Source organism: Chelmon rostratus, chromosome 19, assembly GCF_017976325.1.
Source record: "Chelmon rostratus isolate fCheRos1 chromosome 19, fCheRos1.pri, whole genome shotgun sequence".
NCBI lineage: Eukaryota > Metazoa > Chordata > Actinopteri > Chaetodontiformes > Chaetodontidae > Chelmon > Chelmon rostratus.
This window is the reverse complement of record NC_055676.1, coordinates 8,853,899-8,879,124: the sequence shown is the minus strand read 5'-3', so window position 1 is coordinate 8,879,124 and position 25,226 is coordinate 8,853,899. Positions and strand designations below refer to the sequence as shown.

Genomic DNA, 25,226 nt, shown 5'->3' with positions numbered 1-25,226 from the left:
ACAGATTTAACTGCTTGAGAGGCCCTTTGTGAGGGACTTTTGAAAGATTCTCCTCTGTCACTGAGCAGTTTTTGCTCAATGATGGTGTATTAGGGCCACAAATAAGGGACTCAAAAAAACTTCAAGAAAAAGTTGTAGTATTTAAAGAACATAGTTATAAGAATACACCTATATTCCTTTCATAATGTTATTACTTATAAAATGACAATTTTATTCTATTAATATGTTTTAAGATATAATTATTTTAATAATAATAATAGTAATGATGTTTTTTTTTAATTCATGGTCACTTTTGTAAATGTCTAACTTTATTCTTATAGTTGTATTGATTTATCATTATTATTTTTGTAAAATTCCAACTTTTCTCTGAAATTCTGATTTACAAATCTGATTTTATTCTCCTTGTAAAATTACATTTTACTTCAATAATACTCTTTGTTTTAGGAACAGCAGGTGTGTTTCAGCAGTAAAACTAGCAGGGCTGTGAGTGACCGTGAAGCGTATCAGTGCTGCTGAGAGTGACGGGTGGAAAACACGGTTGAGGAGTTGTTTGTGTTTTCATATCATCATATCGTCATGACCAGAGATCGCCGATGGACGATTCAGTCCATTCCTTCTCTCAGTCTCCCTCTAATTACAAACACGAAAAGCTAGTTTTGCTGTATTTCAAAGTCAGTAACAAATGAAATGCATAATTAAAGAGTAATTACAGGCATTTATATACATTCACAAGTGAATTGTTCAGAAACGCGAGCTGGTCCGGCAAAAACAGACCCGGTGCTGCCAAAGTTAGCGGAATGTGGCTCACAGACTCAGCGGACACACAAACCGGCCAAAATGGCGGCGGATCGTCCGGGCAGCCGCGATGAAGCCAGACGCCGCGGGCATCGGTGCGCAGAGCAAAGCTTTGGTGAGCAGGCGTATGGAGGACGGAGAAGTGGGGTTTTATCAGATTGCACAGAGCACTTATCAGGACTGGCAGACAGAAAAGGGCTTCACAAACGGGTTGCTTGACTTGGGGGAGCAGAGTCACTTGTGCTGATTAGCAGTGATCATCGTCGGTGACCATCATCATCATCAGGTGCAGACATGCCACCAGAAACACCTGACGCACATTAAAGAGCAGATTCTGTCTGCTATAAAAATTCAATTCCAGGATAAAACACAGTCGTCAGTTGTTGATAGTGGATTTGGATTTGCGCAAAGATAATGAAGATATGTTTATCGCACGCTCCTGCTTTGAAACATGACCACTGATCTCAGCAGGAGCATTACAAAGCTTCACGTCCCCCCTCAGGTCCACCGCTGGTGGTCTCAACTTGTTCTAAAAGAACAGGACACCTTTCTCCGGGCGGTCTATTTTTTCATTTCAGAAATAACTGGTACGAGGGCGCCCCCGGTGTACCTTCTATAAAGACGCCACTTTACGACATCAAAGAGGGCAAGCCCCTGCCCCACACACACTACTACCACCTGCTCTGTAACTCAGCCACTGTCCCACCGAAACATCTCCAGCCACAGAAAACTTGTGCTGCCTTACTCGAGGAAGATTGACTCTCCCCGATGAAAAAAACAAACAAAAAAAATAATCGTAATTTTTTCACCTCATGTTAGGCATGGACACATCCCTGAACTTTGTAGGAAATACGCCTCTATATACAACAGCTGTGTTTTGACAGTGATCCACAAAGCAAGAGTGTAACAGTTAAACTACATTTGTGACATGACAAATTGGAAACACAAATATTTCACCATTTCTACACCCTGATAGCTCATCAGACTTTTTTTTCTTCTTCTTCTTTGTTAAAAACAATTAAAAAAAACATCATCAGCGATCAATCCAAGCACATACATAAACTGTACTCATTGTTTTTGTATGATTGTATCAAATAACTGTGTAATATGAGCTAACGTAACGGGTAAGTGTAGTTGTTTTTTATTGCCTTTCTACTGTACTTACAGACTAAACCGGAACAGAAAAGAAAGAAAGCACGAGGACTTCACAATAAATAGGAAAATACATTTTGCCTGGCAAAATACCATATCCACTTCTACGCTCCGTTCAAATATTTTACTGTACACCCGTGTAGGCTGCTACAATTGAATTATGTGATTTATTAAAAAACAAATACATTAATCGATCATTAAATCTCCACTACCCAAACACTAAAAGATGAGTGCTTCTTTAAATTTTCTTTTTTTTTTTTACCCTCACAAGGGTCCTCCACAGTCTGAGACGATGCATCCGGCTCCTTTTTAACCCGGGAGGGAGGTTAAGTCATCAAACGACAACCCCCTACCCCAATCCCCCTGGCAACAGTCTCCTAGCAACAACATCTGCCTTGTTTTCCTTCCTGTTGGCCCGTGTGTGATGCGTCGCTCCCGGATCTTCTTCGACACCTCCTCCACTTTTTGACGTGAGACTGAATCATGTGACATGTCGGGGGTTATGCGATGCTTTCCTGAACGCAAAAAAAACGTCTGTAAACTTTTGAGGGATCCTGCTGTGCTTCTCTGCCATTCAAGCTAAAGAGTGTACTGATTGTGTAGTGTGTGTGTGTGTATGTTTAAAAGCATGTATGTGTGCTTGTCATTAACACAAAGAAATGTTTAACATCTGCATACTGTGAGCGGCAGCGAGGCGAACAGGCGAGAGACTCCGGCTCTTTCACCTCGGGGCGCCTCCACCGTCAGCACCCGCCGGAAAGTCAAGAATCACACCGGTTGGCAAGTCAAAAAAACAGCGAAGGCTTCAGCGAAGTCCCTTCTCTCTTTTCGCCGAGAGAGATTGTCAGTGTTTTTTTTGTTTTTTGTTTTTTTAAAAAGTGCTCCTTGAGGGGAGGGGTTGCAGGGTAGGGTGGCCTGTGGTCCAATTAGGACAGTCCATTCCTGGGGGATTCCTCCGACTGCCCGCTATAAAGACAAGATGGCAGCCAAGAGTATGAGGGCGGAGCTGAGCAGGAGGACTGAGGTCTGGCGCCGACCGGCGGAGTTCACGTCCCTCCGAGCTGGTTCTGGTGACTCGTGGCCAATGCCGTCTGCAGGGAAAGAGATGAAAATTATTATTCACAAGCATATACTTATATATAAGTATATATATATACTTATATATTACAGAATTAAGGCAGTTCATGACATGTTGACTATCTCAGCAAGAAGTCATGGTAAAAAAAACTTTCTTCATTATTTTAATAGTTCTTGTATTCTTTTTAATACATATTCATGAATCAAGATGTACAAAATGAAAGAAAATTGTAAAGGAAATGAAAGGAATATTCCCAACAGACGTAGCAGTTATGGGAAATGTAAATTCTGTCTGTAACACACACACACACACACACACACACACACGCACACGCACGCAGACAGACACACACACACACACACACACACACTATGCACTGTTTATTCCCACCAACCTCTGGGTTCTAGGGAGTTGTGACTGTTGTCGTCAAAATCGACCCCTTCCTGCACGCTCCCGGAGTTTTTCACACAATTGTCTTGGAAAAACAAAGAGGAGAGAGAATATGTGAAGATTAGAAAACTCGTCCACAGCCTGCTCACAAGCTGCTGCGCAACAGAATGGAGAACCGAGCAGAGTAGAGACAACAATCTGCGACTCACTTTGAGGCCTAACGAAGACTTTGAGTCGAAGGCAGCTTCTTCTCCCCTTGTCGTCGGTGATGGAGGCTGTGGAACCACCAGGCAGAGTTAAGAACACCTCGCTTACACTTTTCCATTTCAAAACACCTTCCTGGATCTAGTGTAGGGCTGTAGGGTTATGGTTTAAACGGGCAGTCCTCGTTTTTTGCTATATAATGAGATCATGATGAGTCATCAATCATCGGAAACAAAACAGCTCTGTTAGAACAAATTCAATTTGAGTGTTTTACTTTGACAGAACTGCCTTCACTGACATGTTTTATAAACATACTGTATAAATGAAATAAGTCAAACTAAGGATGCAAGCGATATGATCACCACATCATCTTATTGTTAATTGTATGAAAACAACCCACAGAGATGTAGATCACCAAAGAGAACTGGTTTAGCTGTGCACTGAGACTTCAGCTGGGGGCACAGCCAAAATCAAAAAAGGAAATGATTTAAAAAGGTTAAGATCTTGTACAGCTGTTTGAGTTTAGACATTTTCCATTTAAGAACTTTGGCTAGTTCTGTCAAATGAAATAAAAAGTTCTGCAAAAAAAAATCCAAACACTTTGACAGCCTCAGCTTCCGGCACCTCTTTATCGCTGCACTATAATATAATGATATAATATATAATGAAGTGTACAAGACTACAAGCTGCATCCCAGCCGACCATAAGTTGCCATGTCTCTAGGCTGACTCTGATCATCTGCATCTCAAGAAGCAGAAATATTGTGTAGTCCGATGAGAGTAAAAGGTTTCATGATCCCTGTTCTGCAAACCCACTCGTTTTTCATTCACATTCACTCCACAGCTTCACCTGAGACCTCTTCCCTCTCTAAAAATCTACCTTCATTCACAAACATCGGCTGAGCGGCAAAAAGGAATAATCTCCGACAAGGTCGATTGTTTCTTCATCAGAGGCACTCCACAGGTGTGTCCTTTAAATACACCCTGAAGAGCTTTATCTCCTGAACTTCCCTCTCATCCTGATGTGAAATGCTCCATATTTTATGATATGAAACAACTCAATGTCACCCTCATATTTCCAAGTCTAATTTGGCCAGGGGCAGTCATTTCTGCAGATGTGTGTCATGCTGTTAAGCTCACCTACAAAATCTCATTTCCTCTGTTTCCTGATTGTGAAAGGCAATCATTAAAAACTTTTTTTTTTTTTTTTGCAGGGTAGCTGTGATTGTTTGGCAGAGCTACCAAAACTAATTAGTTTTCAAGTAGTGCTGGGGACCAAGTAGCTAATAGAGCGCCGAGGGTGTCTCCAGCTGTGACGAATGACTACAACTTCTGCCTGTGCTTTTGTCGAGAATGTTTTCATGTTTTGTCTGTTGAGGTTCGTCCCACAATAAGTTTTCCTCGCAGGCCTCGAAAACTCTGACCTCTGTCATTTCCTGCTGGCTGCCAAGTCTCTCAAACACACACAAACACACACACACACCCTTGAGTGTGTTTGGATATTCGTGACCATGCGTCGGGCGTGCATGTATGTGGTTTCCCATGCAGGAGCATCTGTCCACAGACACTCTTCTATCCTTTCACCCGAAAGCTCCGTGTGATGGATTCTAGCCCAGCGGTGAATTCCTGATAAAAGTAAACCGTGTCACAGTTTCCACTGTCGCCGCTGACTCCGGCTCTCATTTCAAAAGGCACTTTATCAGATACCGTGCGGCTGTGAGAGGAGATAAAAATCATATTTTAAACTTCGCCACCAGAGGAATATTGGAATTGAAGCAGCAGAGAGGGGAAATAAGTGAGAGAGAAACGGTGTCAATCACGCTGCTTCTGTCTGTGTCAGCAGGTATCGAGTAACTTACCTCACACCCCGCCGCTGGCTGGAGCAGACGGCACAACTCATGGTCTCAGTTTCTGTCTCTGAACTCAACCGGACCCTGTCTGTCTCGCTCTTTATTCCTCTGTCTCTGTTTCCTGGCTGCCGTTATCTCTCTCTACTTTGTTTGACTCCTATAAAAAGTGTACCTCTGCACTCTCGCACGAACGCCTTGACGAGCAGATACATCAAGGCACATTATAGGACAGCAGAGAGAAACCAAGCTTCCATCCAGGACATTTTAATCAGTCTAAGAAATCATTCAGATAAGGGCGGCAACTACTCATTATTTTGGTTGTCAAATAAATATTTCTCGATAAAATGACTGTTTCCAAAGTCCAAGGACAGGTCTTTAAATTATATCAATATGTGCTTATGTTGTCCCGCCAAATATAATTCTTTTACAATGATGTAAAAGAGAGAAGTTTCTCTCATTTCAGAATGTGGAAATAGCAAATGTTAGGAACTTTGGTTTGATAAAAGACAAATGATTCACTGGTGAATCAGCTGATCATTTCTGCACTAATACTCTCACTAAATCAGTGAGGAAATGTATTAAACTTTAGGTAACCATAGCAACAATACATAGGCCTCACACTACATTGCAATTATCTCACAGCAGAAAAAGACATTGTTTTAGCTGAGCATATAATTTAGATGGCAACATATTGAAACTGTACTTATCAGCCGCTGTGACAAACAAGCCGTTCTAAATGTTTTTAAGAGTAACTCATTGCTCCTGACGATCACAACATCTGTGTTATCTCTGGAATTGTAGTGAAAGATCAGTGTTGTGCATAAAATCCTGCTATGCAAAATTCAGCTATAATTAACAAGAACAGACTCGCAAGTTGTCCAAAGTTCAGATTCCAGACACCCAGACTGCACAGGGGTAGACTGTCGGCCAATCAGCAGTGGAAATCCTCAAAAAAGGAAAAGCAGGCGGCAATGCAGCAGAGTCTGTGTTGCCAAAAGAGCCATGATGCATTAGCAGTGACAGTCACAGTAGCTGCAGTTGTCTTTTAGATGGTAAAATGAAAACTGTAAAAAAAAAAAAAAAAAAAAAAGGACTGAAGCACAGCTGCTCCTGTGATCCTTTGCTAAGTGACCGCGGTATAAGCAAGATTATACACACTGAGGTGTCATTTATCATCCATTCATTCATTTGTCACGCATTATCTCCTGTGTGTTACGGACAGCTTGTTGTTGCTTTGATGTGGTATTATTTGAAGCTTTTAATGTGGAGACTGACAGAAGTACACGTTCTTTTGGCCAATTATTATCATTTCACTGATTTGGGATTCATTTGTCACGATCTTAAGATCTGTGGATCCTGCATCCTCCAAAATGTTGTCTCAATATCCTCATTGCAGCTGTGATCAGTGTGCAGAATAATTCCTTCCTTCCTACTCTGCTGTTGTTCTTTAGCCTTCTCTGACATTGTGTCACACTGTCTTCCCACCCTCTTTCTCTCCCTGTACCACCGTCCCCTCACAGATTCCAACACACACACACACACACACACACAATTACCCAACTGTCTCTCTTCCTCTCTCTCATGTCTGCCACTGAGGTCAGAGTCTGGCTTTTCTATCCTCGAGCAAAGCAGCCGTGCTTCACCGTGACTGTAACTCCAGCTCTGCCTGCAACTCTAGACCCAGCGTCACTCGGGTCGTCCGGCCGCTGCCTCGCCATGACAATGGGACGTCGGCAAGCCACCTGGTCATGTGCTCAGGCGCATTTGGGACTGGCAACACATATCATAGATCACTGGGATGTCGTGTAAGGGCAGGCTTTGGTGTGCCTGTGAATTACACAAATCCTGATACAAATACTGCAGGATCAGATGTTGTTCTTGTGATGACCGGTTTATCTTGGGGAACAAAGCCTTTTGTCTTCGCTTCAGCCGCGAGAAGCTAAAGGGAAACCGTCGGGGCGCTGCACTGGCGGGGTTCATGTCATTATCGATGTAGATCTGCGCTGACTGTACAGAGCGGGACCCGGGCGTTTGAAGCGCGAGGGCTTTACAGGGAGACAGTCATCTCTCTCATACAGGGAGAGCCAGACTCTCAACTGTCTCCTCTGAAAATTGGATTTCTATCCCCTGAGATTAGGATCAGGCTTTCCCCGCTCCACTGAGGCTCTATTAGAAAAACATGCCGCCCTCTGAGGCCACGAGAAGCTCGCAGCGCAGACCTCGTCGTCATCTCCATGACCTTTGACCTTCTAGATCCAGCCGCAGCACTGATCCCACACCAGGGCGGCTTTCCTCCGGGTGGTTGTCTGCCTGCCAGACGGGCATGCCCTTAGCCAACAGCAGGTGTCATCTATTTGACGTGGCCCCACCCCCTCTTCCACCCTGCCTGGGGCAAATGACGATCACCACGGAGGAGGACAAAGGAGTGTCTGTCTTCACTGAGACAAGCAGACACGAACACCCCTTCAGTGTGTCATTTACATGGCCACTTAACTGATTCCCAAACCATATTATATGTTCAACACTGGATCAGCCATTGTAAGGCTTTGTTAGAGCAACACACAGTCAAGCAATGTGACACCGATACCAGCAGATAAAACATACTTTACTTTTTGGATGTGGTTGATGGTGCTGGCCAAAAAAAAAAAAAAAACAAGCTTCATCTGGAATAATGTGTGTGACTGCAATACTTCTTTTCTTACTGACATCAATAAAGAAAAATAATACTTTCCTGTCCATTTTTAGTCCTGTTTTTTTTTTTTTTTTTTTTTTGCAGAGACAGTGTGAGCTGACTGACAGTGTGAGTTGCAGCACCTCGAGGCCTGCATGGACGTAAGTGAAAAAGACAAGCAACTGCATTAGAAGACATCTTGTTCTTCAATTGAAAAAAAAGTGGAAGGTACAAGCCTGTGGATGCAGAGACTTTTCTGGTACAACAAGTTATGTTGGTGCACTGCTAGCAGCGAGCAAAAGCTAAGGACTACGCTAACCTGATAAAATATTCAGCAACTTAAAGCTGCACTAATCAATACTGCCATATTAACAGCGGATCAAATTGCTATGTGTAATGTGAAAGGGGTTGCTTGTAATGAGGATCCTACAAAGACTTATCACTCACTGTGCAGTTCCCCTCGGCTCTACGGAGCATTTGAGCCTCTTTTAGCTAATAGCTTAGTTTTTTTCAGCCCGTCCTTCATGGTTTTGGTTCATTTTCATCAAACTTGTCTTCAGCCAAAGGTGGCAGCGGTTTTCAGTGAAAAAGCTATGAGAAACCCATGTATTGGATGTACTCAGCAGCTGCATTGTTTTAGGAACTGAACTGTTCTGAATTTGTGACAGATTTCGGCTAGCTTCTTTTCCACAGCTGCTGAGGCTCATGGGTACTGTCGTGTTTAGAGCCACTAATCACACAAAGACAGGTGATCAGGTATTTCTGAGTGGAGGAACACAGAGGTTGCCATTCACATGACAATTCATTGCTATAAATATTTCCAGCAGCAACTCTTCTTTCCGACTACACAGTTCTATACAATACAAGAGCAAATATCTGCAGGCTCTTATGTGAAATACTCTGACTAACAGACTTTGGTATTTTCCCGGAGGTGTCTCTGTCTTTTGTTATTTCATCCCGTGCTCAGATCCCGTGTTGTCACATGGAAAAAAGTGTTTGTGGTGAACAAGGATCTGATGGATGAGTCATGAATCTGAGTCAGCACGAGATAGCCCTTATGGCCTGAAACTGCTTGAAGCCATATGGACTGTCTCTGGCTTTCTCTCTGTCTCTGGATGATCAATCATCATCAAAGTCTACAAAAGCATCTTCTTCACTCAGTTTCACATCAACCAGAGCCAACTGAACAAATGAAGCAAAATTAGGCAATCTATGATTTTTCTTATCGACATCCAGGGAATTGCAGCAGTATCAACAACTTTTCTGGCAGCGCTAACGGTAAATCACGAATTCTCCAAACAATACAGTCACATTAATGGAACGGAGTCGAACAGACTAGCCAATGGATGCAGCGATCCAACAGAAATGTTGGACAGTGAAGGGTAACACATCACAACACAACACACTCCAACAAAACTATTCACTATTTAGATTTGGTTCAACTTGCATGAGGACAATCTTGATGATTTTTTGAACCCAGATGCTCTCCTCTGGTACCGTCCAAGATCGGTGAGGCACAGATGAATGTGTTGAAAGACATGAAAACAAATTCTCCAGTGACTTGACAGTTTACCCAACTGCTCAATCACACACACAAAAAATATTCCTTGTGATCTTAAACTCCACTGATCTTCATTACAAACGCACAGAACTCTATTTTAGGGAAGTTGCCAAGTGAGGATTCAAAGATACAGAATGTGTCAAGATGGAATCAAGGGTCAGCCGTGATTCAAAGGGTTTAATCGGTGACCAACACATACCAAATCAGGGTTTGCATTTCAACAGATTGGTCAGATGAGCCAAGCTGTGTATTTTCTTATTCAGAATTTTAGGCAGCTTTCTCAAACACCTGCTCTGGGTCTGGAAGCAAGGCTGAAAAGCTGCACCAACACTGTAAGAGAAGTATGGAGAACAAACTTTCCCAGTACTTCCCATACCCAGTCTCCTTGGATTTGTTATCTTTACCATGTACTTTGTTGCAATGCCAAGATTGTGGTCTCTTTTCACTGACTCTTGCACTTCTTACTATAGGTTCCTGATACCTACAGCATGAAGTTCCTCTAACCGATGTCAGCTAAATACCAAAAATCTACCATGGAGCACAGTGTATCTCATTTAGTCCCTCTCTTCTGCCCCTGCAGGACTGACTTCCCTAATGAAAACATGAGTTTCCAGCTGTTTGTTTTTCCGTGTCCTCTCACGAGGAGGAGAAAGCTGAGCTCAGCCAGGCAGCAACAAAAGACACTTCAGACGGGTCCTCAACAGTAGAGATGTTTTGCTCCCTCTGGCTCATATTTTGGCTTGGCCCTCATTCCAAGGACTTGCAAAACAAAACCCCAACATTGCTGCTGTCTTTTTGCAAGATTTCAAGAAGAAACTGATATAAATCTTCCGATGTAACTCCCAGTTAAAGCTGAGTCTCACGGCAAATATTTCAATACTAATGCTGATGCGATACCTCATGTGACTGATACCAAAACAATACTTTTTTGGGCTCCTTACTTTGGGATATGTGATTTTTTTTTTTTCATTTAGCTAAGAAAGCCAAAGCTGTCAAATGATAAATGTTGTTTAAACACAAGCAGCTGTACAAGAACTCCAAAATAAAAACACGCAAAATTGGCAAGGTTTTGACACTTAGTGGTATGGACACATTTCTGTCTGCATCAAAAGTACAATCATTTCTGGAAATAATAAGGTAGGAGGGTTAGTGCATACTCACAGATATAATAATACTCTCTGCCAGGGCGAAACTCGAAGCCTAAGGAGAAGGGAGTGAAGAGCTGGAACTTCTCTGAGAACTTGAGCGGTCCGTTCGGCGACAGAGGCCTGTTGCACTCCCAGCGTTTGAAGCCCTTGGCGGTGTGATCACAGGAGCTGTAGCCGTCATAGTTCACCATGTAGAGGATGTAGCGCTCGGCCCGGTCGTCCGACACTGGGCCAGTGTAGTGCGGACAGTAGACGTCAAGGTAGTCGTTGATGCAGACGTCGATGTGATAATCGCCACGGTAAAACCTGGAGGAGGGAAAGCGAGAAAAGGGAGAAATGTGAATATATCCAGAGTGGTTTCAAACCTGCGTGAAAATACCAAGGAGCACAGGTCTGTGAATGCAGAGCAAGTTACTTCAATGCAAGAAGACACTCACTTTTTACCAGGTCAAAACTTTAAAAGAATTCAGTCTTTAGGTCCCAAGTCAAGTCTTTGGAGAGGCTTGAGTAAATCAAGTCTGTAGCCCTTACTTTCATCACTTTAAGGTAGCCTACGGGGTTTCTGACCACTAGAAGCCTATGGGGCAATGTTTTTACGTGTGGTTTCCCAGTTTGTGTTGCACACGCACAAGCATGCAGGTGGCGTGATGCACATTCCTGCCAATGGTTTCATGCTATTCCACTGATTGACAGGTGGTGGAAGAAACTCCAGCAATCAATGTGCAAGGCAGAAGAATAAAAGAGTGCTAGCCAGGACAATGTAAACACGTGATTGGCAATGCATTTTGGTGAGTAATGCTGAAAGTAAACAGGGCATCTTCAGTAAAAAAAAAAAATTGCACCAAAGACGAATGTGAGCACTTCTGCCTCGATGACTGAATTTAAGTGTGTTTAGAAGAACATCATACAAGGTCATGTGACCACTGATCCTGACCTTTATTTACCCAATGACGATGTGCTGAACATGTATGCTCGCTCTGCAGCAGCCTGCTTTGTTTTCTACACTTTAACGTGCAGATCCCCTGAAGCGGTGCATTGCTCAAGGGCACATTGGCAGCAGATGTTTAAATGGGAAGATAGTTACTCATTGATTTGTTTGGGGAGTCTCTCACCATCATCCTCCTTGATGATGAATCCTCTTATGAGTTAAGGAGTACTCCAACACCTGATGACAAGAGTTTGGAAACTGCAGTCAGACTGTTAACGACACATGCAGGCTATGGCTCCTCTGGTTTTGTTCACTGGATCTCATCATGTCAATCTCTATCATTCTGAGTCTCTTGTGGGACTCAACCGAATCCCCCTGCAACACACCCGCTCCGGCAGAAACCTCTTATGACACACGCAAGTCGGTCCTAAGCCATATATCAATGTTAGCGCTCAGCAGCGATGACTTATGCTGGTGCTGAAATTAAAGTCCCCTAGCGTTACAGGGCTAATCCCCTGGTTAGCATGTGCCTTTAGCAGCTTTAAGAGGATCCCTCCGTAGAATGAGATTTTCATTAGCCCGATATGACAGCTTGATGTAGGAGCCTCTTGTGGAACCTCTGAGTCTGGGAAAATGAGGCTTGTTCTCAAGCCTCGCCTTGAAACAGTCCCAGGACTTTTCGCCCAGTGTTTACTGCAAAACGAGTGGACAGGAGAAAGGGAAACTGCAGCGGCGAGATATGCCAGGTATTCATTCCTGAGGAGAGTGATTGGAAACACATATTCCCATAGGCGCCGTATAAGGTTGCATTTCTGAGGCTTTTAGCAGAGACAGATTAGTCTTGGACGGCCAGCTGGTTGTGTCTCTATAGCTGCTAATGGCCCGCGGTTCAGTATCACTGACATACTGCGGATGTCTTCAATACTGCACCTCTGTTCATTGACACAGTGAGGGCCATCAAGGGAGACAGGCCAGAGACCGTGTTGGAGCATGCAGCAGGCTGATGATCCGATACGGGTGAACTTACTGGAGCACCACAGGGGGGTTTTACCCTGACGTTTCACCAGGCCTCGCTGCCCACGGATCAGATATTACACCTACTCCTGCTCCTCGCCAAGGGAAAGGGAGCACCAGTCAGCTGATCTGAGGCCAGGTGAGACAGGACGGGAGGGTTTGAGACGCAGCTGTTCCTGCTGACACGTACATGTTGGTGCTTCGGGAGGCGTGAGTTAGCATAAAGGGAGGTGTGTACTCGCCGCGGCCTGCTGGGGGTATCAGGTTGTCGTTACACAGGTTGTAAATGTGCTGCAGTATTAGTGGCTGTCCTACTGGGTTTGCAGGGGCCACAAATGAGCAGATGTTTGTGTGTGTGTGTGTATGTGATAGCGGAGTGTGTGGGTGTCTTATGGCATCAGCAGCCATATTCTAATCTTTTTCTCTCTCTAATTATAGTCTGGTCAAACGTGAAACCAAAGCCCTTGTTTTCCCTCCAAGTTTTTTTTTTCTTTTTTTTTCCCCCTTCAGCACCAGCTGAGCGCTTTGGCTCCAGGCAGGCACAGCATGGCCTCCCTTAGCCGCTGTTTCAGAGCTGCTCACTGATATTATGACTACCAGGGGTCAACTGGCTCCATAGTATCATGTCCTCAGCCAGAGGCACTGTGGGATAGCCTGCTTTGTCCTCCTGTGTCTTTACAAAGCCTTAAAATGCTAGCTGCAACCTTGCAAGTGTCAATGGCTGTCGATCAAGTCTGACCCAGGAGTAAGAGCTGAGATTAGTCGGGATTAAGAAGAGTTTTTAACTAATTCCTTTGTGAGGGAGAGGTGGGAAAAAAGTTTGTGAAAGCGATGAAGACCCTGTTCAGACCTGGATACTTCCTGATTGTGTCTGGAGCGGGGACAATGTTTACTCCTGGCGTCAACAAGCACCTCAAAATTAGTCTCCAGTGACCACTTGTGATTGGATTTCACTTCTGCACTCAAGACATATCAATACATTCATCACTACTCAATGTTTGAGTGCATTTTACTTTGTTGATATTTCAGGAACAAACTGATGGATTAGTTCATTTCGAGGGCTGCAGCACCTGTTGCACTATGGGCCCCATACAAGATTCACATATGTTTTCAATGCAAAACCACTTCATGCATGCAATGCATCTGTGATTTGGCCAGTAAAACCACAGCATTAAAGCTACACTAAGTTACATTTTTGCACACAAGAATTTCACAACACTCTTCGAACACTGTAAATCACACCTTGACAGCACTGTATGACGTTTGGTCAGTGAAACAATTTGACAACATGACAACATGATAGTTAGGAAATGTACTTTAGTCATTGAGAACTACACTGACAGCACAGAGTCACCACTCATGCCATGAACAAACTTTTAAGCGCAGCTGCTGGTTGACAGCTCAATTTGAACTTTATTTAGGCTCTGCTGGAAAGGCCAAACATACGGATCAAAGAGGCTGTGTGCAACTATAATCTCAAATATGGACTGTAGGTGTTTATTACAAAGGATGATAAACTGCACTGTGTTATGGTCTGAGAGTAGCAGGCAAGCCAACAGATGATCCAGATGTTTGCCAGATGGAGGCTATAAGGAGGCTTTTGAGTGGCAGAAATGAAATATTGATAAGACACAGAGCCATAAACACACACACAGCCTGGATCAAGATGTGGTGGGAATGATGACATTTAATCTCTCAATGTCTTCTGGTTTTTCCTTTTGAAGCGGGTGACCAGAGACGTTCTCCCGCTGATCTCTGCTCTGATCTCCACTGTCTCTGGCCTGAGACTCTGAGCATCTGTTAGCCCCACCCCCACCATGGGCTGTCCTGGAGTGTGAGAAGCTTTCATTCATTTACTGAGGTATAAACCTGCAGCAGTGTTCGCAAACTTCAGCATCAGGGTTCCTTCATTTTCATTACCAGCAAGATTTATTCATCTGTTCTTCTAAATGGCTTTCGTTGCGAGAGGCTATTTAGTGAGTCATTAAGCCCTCACAGGGCTGATCGAGGCAATTTCAACAGTTGTGTTTTCCTTTGGCCGTTGTTCTGAGCAGCAGGGTGAGGTGCAGGCTGATCGAGGGTTCGGGGGTTTTGACAGCAGAAGGCAGAAAGAATGATTGCACATAGCAAAAAAAGAAAAAAAAAACAGAAAAAACAAAAACAAAACAGCATCGTTGAGCAATTCAGTGTCAGTTATAAACGTGGCATAATGAGCCATTAACAAAATAAAAGCACCTAAATCCTAAATCCATTTGTCTTGGGGATTAATGATCCCTGATTGGCTGAATTACTCACAGCCAGTTGGAGGGGCTTATCAATGAATCAGTAACTGGAGCTCTTAACAAAGCACACATCTATGGTTAATCCCTCTTTTCAGTGCGCTCCCCTGCTTGTTTGCTTTCTTTATCCCCTTCTGTTGTGTTATTGTCACTCTGTAGCCTGGCACAGGTAAGGTATGGCAGAGCCAGGATAGAGAGAAACAAAGTGAAAAAAGACAGCCAATGAGGGGGGAGAGGAGAGACTGGGAGTAAGTAGAAGAAAAGAAGAGAGGAGAGGAATGTAGAAGACAAGGAGGGTGTAAACGCAAACGGAGGAGGTGGAGGTTTACTTGATACTTGATCAACAAGTGCTTGTCGCTAAATAAGCTCTAACTAAAATATCTGCATGAGAACTCTGTCTGTATTAGAGCTATATTTAGCACCATGCTACATTTCTCTTCCCAGGAAACGTCCAAAGAAAATTACAGGGAAATTGATGAGCTGCACTTTCTGTAAAAGTGTTTCTGTTTTATTTCCAAACTTGAAGGTCTGAACACTGTTTCAAAGGCCTCTCCACATTGTCCGCAAAATGAAACAGTGCTGCAGAAAGACTGAAGGCTTAATATATTTCTTTTCTCATTTTGTTAATACTGCCTGACCCAGAGCAGATACTTGGCGAGGCCGTGCTTTACGTTTAAGCGTGCAGACACTTTTTCAGAGTCAACAAAAGAAATATTAGGCAAGTATGAAAGTGTAGTATGTAAATCCCCTCAAGGTTTGCTAATACCACCGAAATCCAGAAAAGGACATGACCTCAGTGTTTTCAAAGGGAGCTGGGTGTAGAAGAGAAGAAAATGTAGCGACTGAGTTATACTGTTGTCCTTTCAGAAATTCAGAGATAATACAAAAAAACAAAGCCAAAGAGAGAATGAGAAGCAGAAAGGACGAGAGAGGAGAAGAAGAAGTCATAAGAAGAAAAGTTAGGATGAAGGAGAGAGGAGCAGAAAGAGAGAGTAAACAGGAGAGTTGAGGAAGAGTAGAAGACAAAGGGGCGAGGACAAAGAGAATAGAGGAAGTTGACTGAGGAGCAAAACGATGACAATAAAAGGGATGAGAAAGGAGAAGAGGAGTGTAGAGAAGTGACAAAGAGCAGAGTAGAAGAGGAAAAGAACACAAAGAGAGAATACAAGGTAGACAGATGTAGAAAACAAGAGAGTAAGATGGGAAGAAGAGGAGAGGAAGGAGAAATGAACAGTGTAGGTGGAAAGATGGTAGATGAAAGTAGAGAGGAGAAGAGGAGAGGAGATCAGAGGTATGAGGAGCAGACAAGAGGAAAGATGGAGGAAGGGAAATAGTGGATGAATAGAAAAGGAGGACAAGAGATCAACAAAAAGTAGAGATGGATGAAGCAAACAACATGCAAGAAGGAGGAGCAAAAAAGGGATGGAAGACGAAGAATGTAGACAAGACAGGAGGGAAGAGAAAAGTAGAGGGGAGGAAGAGAGGAGGACAAAGCCCTCCTGTTGTTTCCCTCATGAGCACAGTTGGGTCAGATAAGGGGCAGCTTCCCAGGGCTATTCCACAAAGAGAGAAAAGAGGAGATGCTTTCAGGCCACAGAAACACATGAAGCTCCTGTCTTTAAACACACACACACACACACACACACAGTGATAATGTCTGCACTGAAAGACACAAACCACAAACAGCAGACCTCATGTTGCTTCTATATCAAGTCCCTCAATTTCCTCCTCCACAAACCGATGTGTACTAACTGTCTTTCTAAACAACAAACGGTTGAAAGCTGTACTTCCTGATTTCAGCCTCTAGGGGGAACTCTTATGGGGCCAGAAAGGGGTAATCAGGCCCCGGTCATGTGATGTGATGTCACCAGATGGGGTCTGTCCATCCTGTTGCCCTCGGGGTTGGGAGGTCTCGATCACCCTCCCTCCACCTGTCCAATCATTCATTGCTTTTTGCCGCTGGGAAGTCAAAGCCATTATTACTTAGTTGTCTAATTATATACACACATCTGTCCATGGACTCACAAACACACACACACACACACACACACACACACACACACAGAAAGTATTTAAACACATAATGTGTCTGCCAGGGGGCTCAGTCCGACTGGGCGTTGACAGCGGAGAGATGGGAAAAATGGAGCCTGTAAAGTATAGACAGTTCTCCGTTTCTGTTTTTTTCCTGCTGGGAACAAACCCAGAGGAGGTGAATAATTGGCCTCAGATTGAAAACACATTGCTGCTTGTGGGAAGGCACCTCGGATGCTTAAAAACTAAAACAGAGGCTGGAGAGAGGGAGAGAGTGGAAGCAGTGACAGGAAGAATGAGAGCGGACGGTCTGTTTATGGATTCCGGTGGTCCTGACCGTGCCGATCGCCAGCTCGCCCCTCAGCGCAGCTGTGTGCCAGGCTAAGTGGGTCCACACACACACACACACACACACACACACAGAACGTCTTATGTAAAGCTTCATGTATATTCTAATCTCTGTCTGTTTGCAATTGAGGCCGTGTTGTCTTTGCACCTCGTGTGCCAGTATGCACTGTGGACAAAACTGATGCTGAAACCAAAAGGATGCTATTTTTTTTCAGTTTTCCTACAGTGGTTTTCATTTAAGGAGACAAACTTCTGCTGTCTGAACACGAGCCCTCTAGGAAAGGCTTTATTTTGGGGGTTTATAATTTTCTTATGACATTTAATCAAACTATATAATTACATTTTTGTATTATAGAATATAGGAATTCCCTTGATGGAGGCAGATATATCGAAGCATTTAGTCCCTAGTATGGGTCAAGCTCCAACAATGCTGAATCCTACATTTCCCATAATGCAGCTAAACTGTGTTGTTAATATGACCCTCCCTGCTTGCCCATGCCCTTCAAACTTTGTGCTCACAATTTATGATGCAGGCTTTCTAAGAAAGTATCAAGCCCAAAATGACCCTGATGACATCACTACTGTGTGACATCATCTGGGTTCATTTCCCAGGATTTGCAAAGCTCTTCCAGAGCCATAGAAGATGACAAACAACTGTTTTCACAGGCTGAGAGGCTGAGAACTACTAACAATGACAAGAACAAAAGTCGTAGCTTTGTCAGAGTGAGTCTCCTGATCTTTCACTTTAAATGAAATGTCAAAACTTTGCAAAAAAGTGCAAAAAAGATATGAGTGCTTGCAAAACGCACTTATTTTATGAGTACAAAAAAACTGAGATGCTGATTCACACCCTGACCAATATTATCAGCTCAACACTTTTTGCATTTCCACAAAACCATAGCAAGCAAGCAGACCACGAGTTACTTGATTAGAGTGAGCGGACCCTTTAAGATGAATATTTCTGACTGTGTGAGACGAGATGTTCTCCTTCTGTCTTACACGGATGGAGCAGGTTAATTACTGACAACGCTATTCTGGTGTCAAGGAGGTCAAAGCAGCAACAGCAGCATGGGTTAAGTGTCAGTCAACACACACACACACACAAACAGCAGGGCTCCATCATTCAGTCGGTGTAAAACCCCAAGGGGCCGACACAGCGACTCATAAACCCCCTCTGCGCCAGAGATGCTTGCTCGGGTTGCCATGACGGCAGTTTACAACAAGGCAATGTTGCGACCGCAGAATCAGCGTTTTCGACAAACACATTGTGTTCGTACCTGCAGGTGTATACACGCAGGCGCGCACATATGCGGGCTCAGACACAAGAACACACACGCACCTCCACTACCGGCCCTGATGTCACATAACTCCAGGAGGCCCAGAGCGGGTCCTGTTAAAATAACCCCACTAAAATATGTCCCGTCAGCACCTGCCGGACATATATACTGAGGAACAGGATGCAGGATGCTACACATCACTGCATGCACACGCAGTGATGATGATAGTGTATAGTGAATGAATGGCTTTTTAATTACTCTTAATGCGGATGCTCCGGCAGAGCGCACAGCCAGCGTAACCTGTGAGAGCAGCGGAACATCCCCATCAGACGAGCTGCTCGCCGTGCTCGGCTGATATCGATCCGACACCTTAGACTCTGAGCTGAGGTCAGGGGTTAGTGACAGCTCATTATTCAGCCTGAGAGCCAGTGTTTGGTCAGTGTCTGAGCCCAGGTGACGGAGCGACCTCGCTGTCGTCCATCTTAGGAGCTGCTGAGGGATGGAAGGTGAAGTTTAAAAAGTCTCTGGGAAAAAAAACCCCAAACACTCAATTCCCCATGAAATGCTTCATGCTTCATCACATCTTCCTGTAAACTGGGCTGCTCTTCTTCCTCAGTCTCTGTCCTGCTCGGCCGACGTCTCACCATCCTCTTCTCATGTATTTACTGAACGGTCTTTGCTGGCTCTCAATCTACAGCGTTCATCGCTGTTGTTAATTACAATTTTTGTTTTCTTTTTAATTACAGAAAACTGCCGGGATTTATTTTATTAAATAAGCAGATTGGTCTAAAATGTCCTCTGTGAGATATGGAAGAAACCGTCCTACAGATTTTCTCTTATTTTTAATCTTTTTAAGAATAACACTCTGGTCCAATTGCTTGCATGATGCAGTTTTTTTTTTTGTCGCATTTTTCCTTACCGCAGTGTGGTACACTCCAAAACAGATGCTAACAGCAGACATGCACGTATGTTGTTCTGTTACATAAATATAAGTGGACACGTTCACACATGTGCTGTCGACGCACACAGTCAGCAGAGAACCTAGTGGACTGAGGGATGTTTGGTAGAAGAAAGTAGAATTTGAGCTTGAGCCACTAATTGTAAAACAAGAAAAGTGGAATAAAAGTCATAAACAGACACACAAAGAGAGAGAGAGAAACCCAGATGCGAGCTAAGCTAAGCTGCAGCGACTTCTACAGGAAGGCCCCACCTGAAGCGTGCTTGACTAACATGGCCCTGATCCTAGAGACAGACCTTTGACCTCCTTCCCCAGGGGTGATCCAAGCCCCCTGTGCTGCCCTATCACTTTACTGCACCCCAGGGAGCCGCAGCCCCTCCCGCCCCCGGCCCAACACACTCTGAACCCACAACCCCGGGGGAAGGTGGGGGGCGGGACGGCGGTGAAGAGAGGAACCCACAGCGTCTGGACTCAATCACCCGCCCATGACAAGCCTGCAAAGCTCTCACACACACCACCACTGCATGCACACATGCGCACACACACCAACACCAGCACTTATCCACCAGTGAGGTCTCACACACATCAAAGTGCGGTGGAGCTGACTGGGTTGAGTAATAGGCGTTCTGTGGGGAGATGGTGAAATGCTAAAAACTCAGGCTCGGAAAATTTGTTGTGTTCATGGTTCTGAGAAGAGAGGGGGAGAGAGAGGGTGAGAGAGGATTATAGTCAAGGTTTGAAAGAGGGGGAGGGTGGAGAATGGCATAGTGAAAGATCGACGAGTGAGAGAAACGTGAAAGAAGAAGCCAAAATAATGTGAGAAGATGTGAAAGGGGGGAGTGGGAAAGAGCACATCCCTGATTTAAAACTCCCATAGGTCCTGTATAAGAGCTAGGAGGTCTGTGTGTGTGTGTGTGTGTGTGTGTGTGTTTCTGACACAGTGGGGACACACATCTGTTTATACAGTCACATTGTGGGGACTCGCCTTCCAAAGCACAAGTCCCCATAGTGTAAATCATTAAACTTTAGGGTAAAGACTTGGGTTAAGGTAAGTTTAAGGGTTAGGCAAGTTGTTGTTATGGTTATGGTCTCCAGGAAGTGAATGCAAATCAATGCAATGCAGAGATGTGTCATAAAAATGCAACTCATAACTTGTGCTTGTGCTCCAGCATGGCACAAGCAGGGACTATCTCAAGTCTCTCATGGGGTCAGTGCGACATGCAGGGTGAGGGTCACGTACACGAGGTAGGCAGCTGAAGGCATCTGCAAGCGACTTGCAAATATAAAGGTAATAAGTGGAGCAGTCAGCATCCAAACTGTCCTTGAAATTCAACATTTAGCAGAAAACTATCTACGGCAAAGAGAAATTAAGGAAAGGTTTATTAAACAACCTGCCAGGCTTCTCTGTTCCGTTAGCTCTATAATTTGTCTATGATTACAGTGATTACTGTGACTCGCACGTCCTGGTGGTCCCCCGAGATTCTCCTGGTGAAGAAACACTTGAACTTTTCAGAAGATGAAGTGTGGACCTGTTGTCAAACCGCCAGCTGAGTGTCAAGAGATCAAAGAAAGCTGTATTCCTGTCTGCCCCCCTCTCATAACACTCCTGGTTTCTTTAGCACATGTTAGAAAAAGGCGAGCGGTTACATGTGTGGGCATGTTGCTGCAGGTACAGGTGAGAGGATGACCCCCGCTGTGTTAACACAGTGCTCCCACTGAAATGAATGAGGGGGCCGCGTTTCACACACTGCTCTGAAAACAGTACAAACATGGGGAAGAGACAATTACATGTACATGAAAGAGGAAGTTTTCACGTCTCACAATCAGTTGCTTTCCATTTCCTTTTTCAGTTTAATAAGTCTGTTTTTATAACCCCAACCCCAAACAGTAAAACTGAAAACAGCACAAAGACAATATATTGAATGTTTGACTGATCAGCTTCATTGATTTTTGTAAATATATGTTTATTCTGAATTTGATGCAGCAACATGTTTCAAACAAGTTGGGACAGGAGCAAAAAAAGACTGGGAAAGTTGTGGAACACACCAAAAACACCTGTTTGGATCATTCCACAGGTGAACAGGTTGATTGGTAACAGGTGATAGTATCATGATTGGGTATGAAAGGAGCATCCTGGAAAGGCTCAGCCAACAGACTTATGTTAATATATATTAAAGATGCACAGCATGTTTCCATTATGTCTGTCTTACAAAAAGCACAAAAAAGGAGTTTTAACTCTCAAATAATGCATGCTGGGAAGTCATGTCATATTTGATGAGTTGACTGAACTCTCAGCATTCGACTGATTATTTCAAGTCAAGACACTTCAAGTCCAGTGAACTCCAGTGAATTTATATTAATGATAAGGATTCACTACAAAATGTAAGTATTTGCGATACGTTTATGATCAATTCCTGTATAATGTTTTATAGTGTATAGGATGATGCAGTGTGAAATGTACGTAAAACTAGTGTTACAAATCTAATAAAAGAAGTGGCCATTGTAAAGCGCTACAGTGGGAGAGCCACTTAGGAGGCACAGCTCTGTCCCCTTCACATCCCACAGCAGGCCCAAAAAAAAACAGCACATGTAACATCATGTAAGGGCTAAACATAGAAGCACCCTCCAAGTGCCCCGCATGCCAGCGCCAAGCCGTGCCACCTGGTCCGCTCAATCTGCCGCCGCAGGGCCCCATCGCACCCCTCGCCCCTTCCCCTTGACACAGAATGTCTGTCAAAGTCTCGTCCATCAGCCCGCAAACCGGAGACTATCTCAGATCTTCACACGCCGCCTTAAGAGAAGGCCGGCTCGGATTCACACACGCCGCCTTTAGAAGTCCGGGGCTCGGATTCACGCGCTCCACCTTAAGAGGCAGTATTTCATATTCACACCCGCTGTAGCATTCCAGTGTCAGCGCCAGCGGAGGCCATGTTCCTCATTCACATATTCAGCCCGGTGAGAGGCATACTGTCAGTGAGGTAATGGCCCGTCTTTTGGGGACTTCCAGGGGGCAAATTTCAATGCATATGAAACGGTTTCCCACTGCTATAGAGCATAAATGGACCTGAGAGGTGTTCCAAAATTTCAAGTGCATGTGAATATATACAGTACCTGCAGACACACACACACACAGCAGCAGCAGCTAAGAAGTCAGGAAGGTAGACTTGTGACTGAAAGGCTAATTTGTGTAATTCTTCCTCCATATCATGCATCATCTGATTCAAACACTTCTTCAGCAAACTAGTGCCTTCAGCCAGATCACAATTAGTTCATTTTATTGCATGTGGATCCAGCACTAAATCTAGATATCAGTCTGAATCCTCCTGAATCCCTTATCCAATCCAGACGGATTTCATTTTTCAAATATTCAAAGCAGCAAAAGTTGCTTATTACATATTACTATTTAATTACTAAACTTGATGACATTCAACAGACCAACAGTTGACAGTTTTACCAGATGGATTAGAAATGCACTAAATTGCTCATTGTTGACAAAAAAAGAGGAGATAAATGATTTTTAGGCCACCCAAATTACAAAAAAAAGTCTTTTTTTTTCTCATGTGAGGAGTGTTCATAGGGATTATTTCTTTGGAAAAAAGTAGTTCCAGTCAAATCTGTTTACAGTGTGCTCTGTGGATAATCCAGAGCAATGATGAGTCAGTCATATTGTTGCTGGCTTTTGAGACTTTCAAATTAAAATGTTCTGAGGACGGCAAAAGAAATTCCGCCTCGTACCAGTGTATTGAGGGGGGGGCACCTCAGAGACAGCTGTCTCAAAACCTGGAGAAATAAAACCAAAACTAGCTTTACGGCTTCATATAATTGTTATTATTTGGGTGAACAGAATTTTACCAATTTGGAACTAAGAACCAAAGACTACATGCAACAACTACATGTGGCTAACACTGAACCTAAAGTAGGGCGTTGCCGGCAGAAAAACCTCCCTGGATAAATAACAGCTAAGAAAAAATACACACATACAAATCCATCCGCCCACATATACATGCACTTTGCAGACAGCTCATATTATCCTGAGCAAAAGGCCACAGAGGGCAGCAGAAATCTGGCCCGGGACGAAGCGGACCGGTCCGACAGGGAGGACTGGCCAAAAAAAATATCACCAGCTGCTATCCAACAGCTGATCAGCATTAAACCAAACCGAGCCCACTCACGTACAGAAACACGCCTTTCCAATGTTTGAATAAACTCACATCCAGCATCACTTACAAGGAACATCACAGACACGTCCTCCTCGTATATTTTGCAACACCTGAAGCATATCCAGTCTCTATCCGCCGCTGTCTGAACTTCACAACTGACCCCAGATCAGCTATCAGCGCATTCCTCGCACGATGAGCACCGCCTCGGCTGAATCAGCGGCAGTTGAGAAATCAGTAGATAGGAACCACATGTCAGCAGCTGCACGTCAGTTTGAGGAAGGATTTACTGCTTGGATGTGATGATGGAGAGGGCCATAAAGGAGAGATAGAGGCCCTGTTGATAGATCACCTCACTGCGGGCCGGTTTCCATCTCTCTGAGAACACAAGCAGGCGGCCTCGCCGCCTCCACACCTCGCCGAAGGGAAGGAGACGCAAGACAGATGTGTATCTATATTCTGACAGAAACTCCCTTTTTCTTTCCATTCACCGTCTGCCACGGTGCGTGTTTTCACATGTACAGTACGAGCCTGGGTTAAATTGGGCATTTCGAGGCAACCGAATCCTCCCCTCTGCCCGTCATTATCGCTGCGTTTTAGGGAGCAGACTGCAGTGATTAGCCCCAGCCGCTGAACCGTGGGCCACCTCATTTAACACACCACTTGATGTAATTGTTATTGGAGTGGAGATACTAGCCTGCTGTTCAGACGGCAACACGCAACACTTCCCTCTGTCTCCCTCTGACATTCACTGGCGACATTGTCCTCGCTTGTGAGTCGGGAGAAAAAAGAGAAATCAAAGGTTTGGCAAAGGCGACGGAGCTCGAACAGCGGATGAAATGTGTGAATGGAGGCCAAAGACACGATTAAAGAGGCCATTTGTTGAGCCAAAAACATGAAGAGGGAGAGATATTAAAACAAGTCACTCATGACTTTTGTGATTTGATAAATATGTGTAAGGTTTGACTGAAAAGTGAAACTTTTGTTTTTTTTGGTCTAGGTTACATATAGCTGTTGTTTCAATTTCAATGTGAAGAAGTTCTAATGTGTAGTCCTAACTACATGTTGGTGAGGATGGTCAGTATAGTCATAAGTTATATATAGCTCTATATAAAACCCTGATTCTAAAAAAGTCGAGACGCTGTGTGAAAGACACAGATAAACTGTTCCTGAGCCCATGCAGTAATCTCCTTTATACAATCATGTGTTCACAAAGTGGTGAACCTCGCTCCATCCTAACTGTGAATGACTGAGTCTTTCCAGAATGCTCCACCTGTTACCAGTCAACCTGTTTACCTGTGGAATGTTCCAAACAGGTGTTTTTGGAGCGTTCCACGACTTTCCCAGTTTGCCTCAGTGAGGGAGAACATTAAACATGTTGTCTTT

General features: G+C 44.1%; 1 protein-coding gene across 1 annotated transcript in view; it reads right to left on the bottom strand.

Annotated features, from left to right (window-relative positions):
• Window positions 1-1,539: 1,539 nt before the first annotated feature.
• Window positions 1,540-25,226, bottom strand: part of LOC121622955 (ephrin-A5b-like) — a 69,568-nt gene continuing 45,881 nt past the window's right edge. The window contains exons 2-5 of the mRNA XM_041960043.1: window positions 10,862-11,154; window positions 3,625-3,690; window positions 3,420-3,500; window positions 1,540-3,038 (exon numbers count right to left, since the gene is read on the bottom strand). Coding sequence (XP_041815977.1) covers window positions 2,914-3,038; window positions 3,420-3,500; window positions 3,625-3,690; window positions 10,862-11,154 — 565 coding nt within the window. The 3' untranslated portion in view covers window positions 1,540-2,913. The remainder of the gene's footprint in view (window positions 3,039-3,419; window positions 3,501-3,624; window positions 3,691-10,861; window positions 11,155-25,226) is intronic.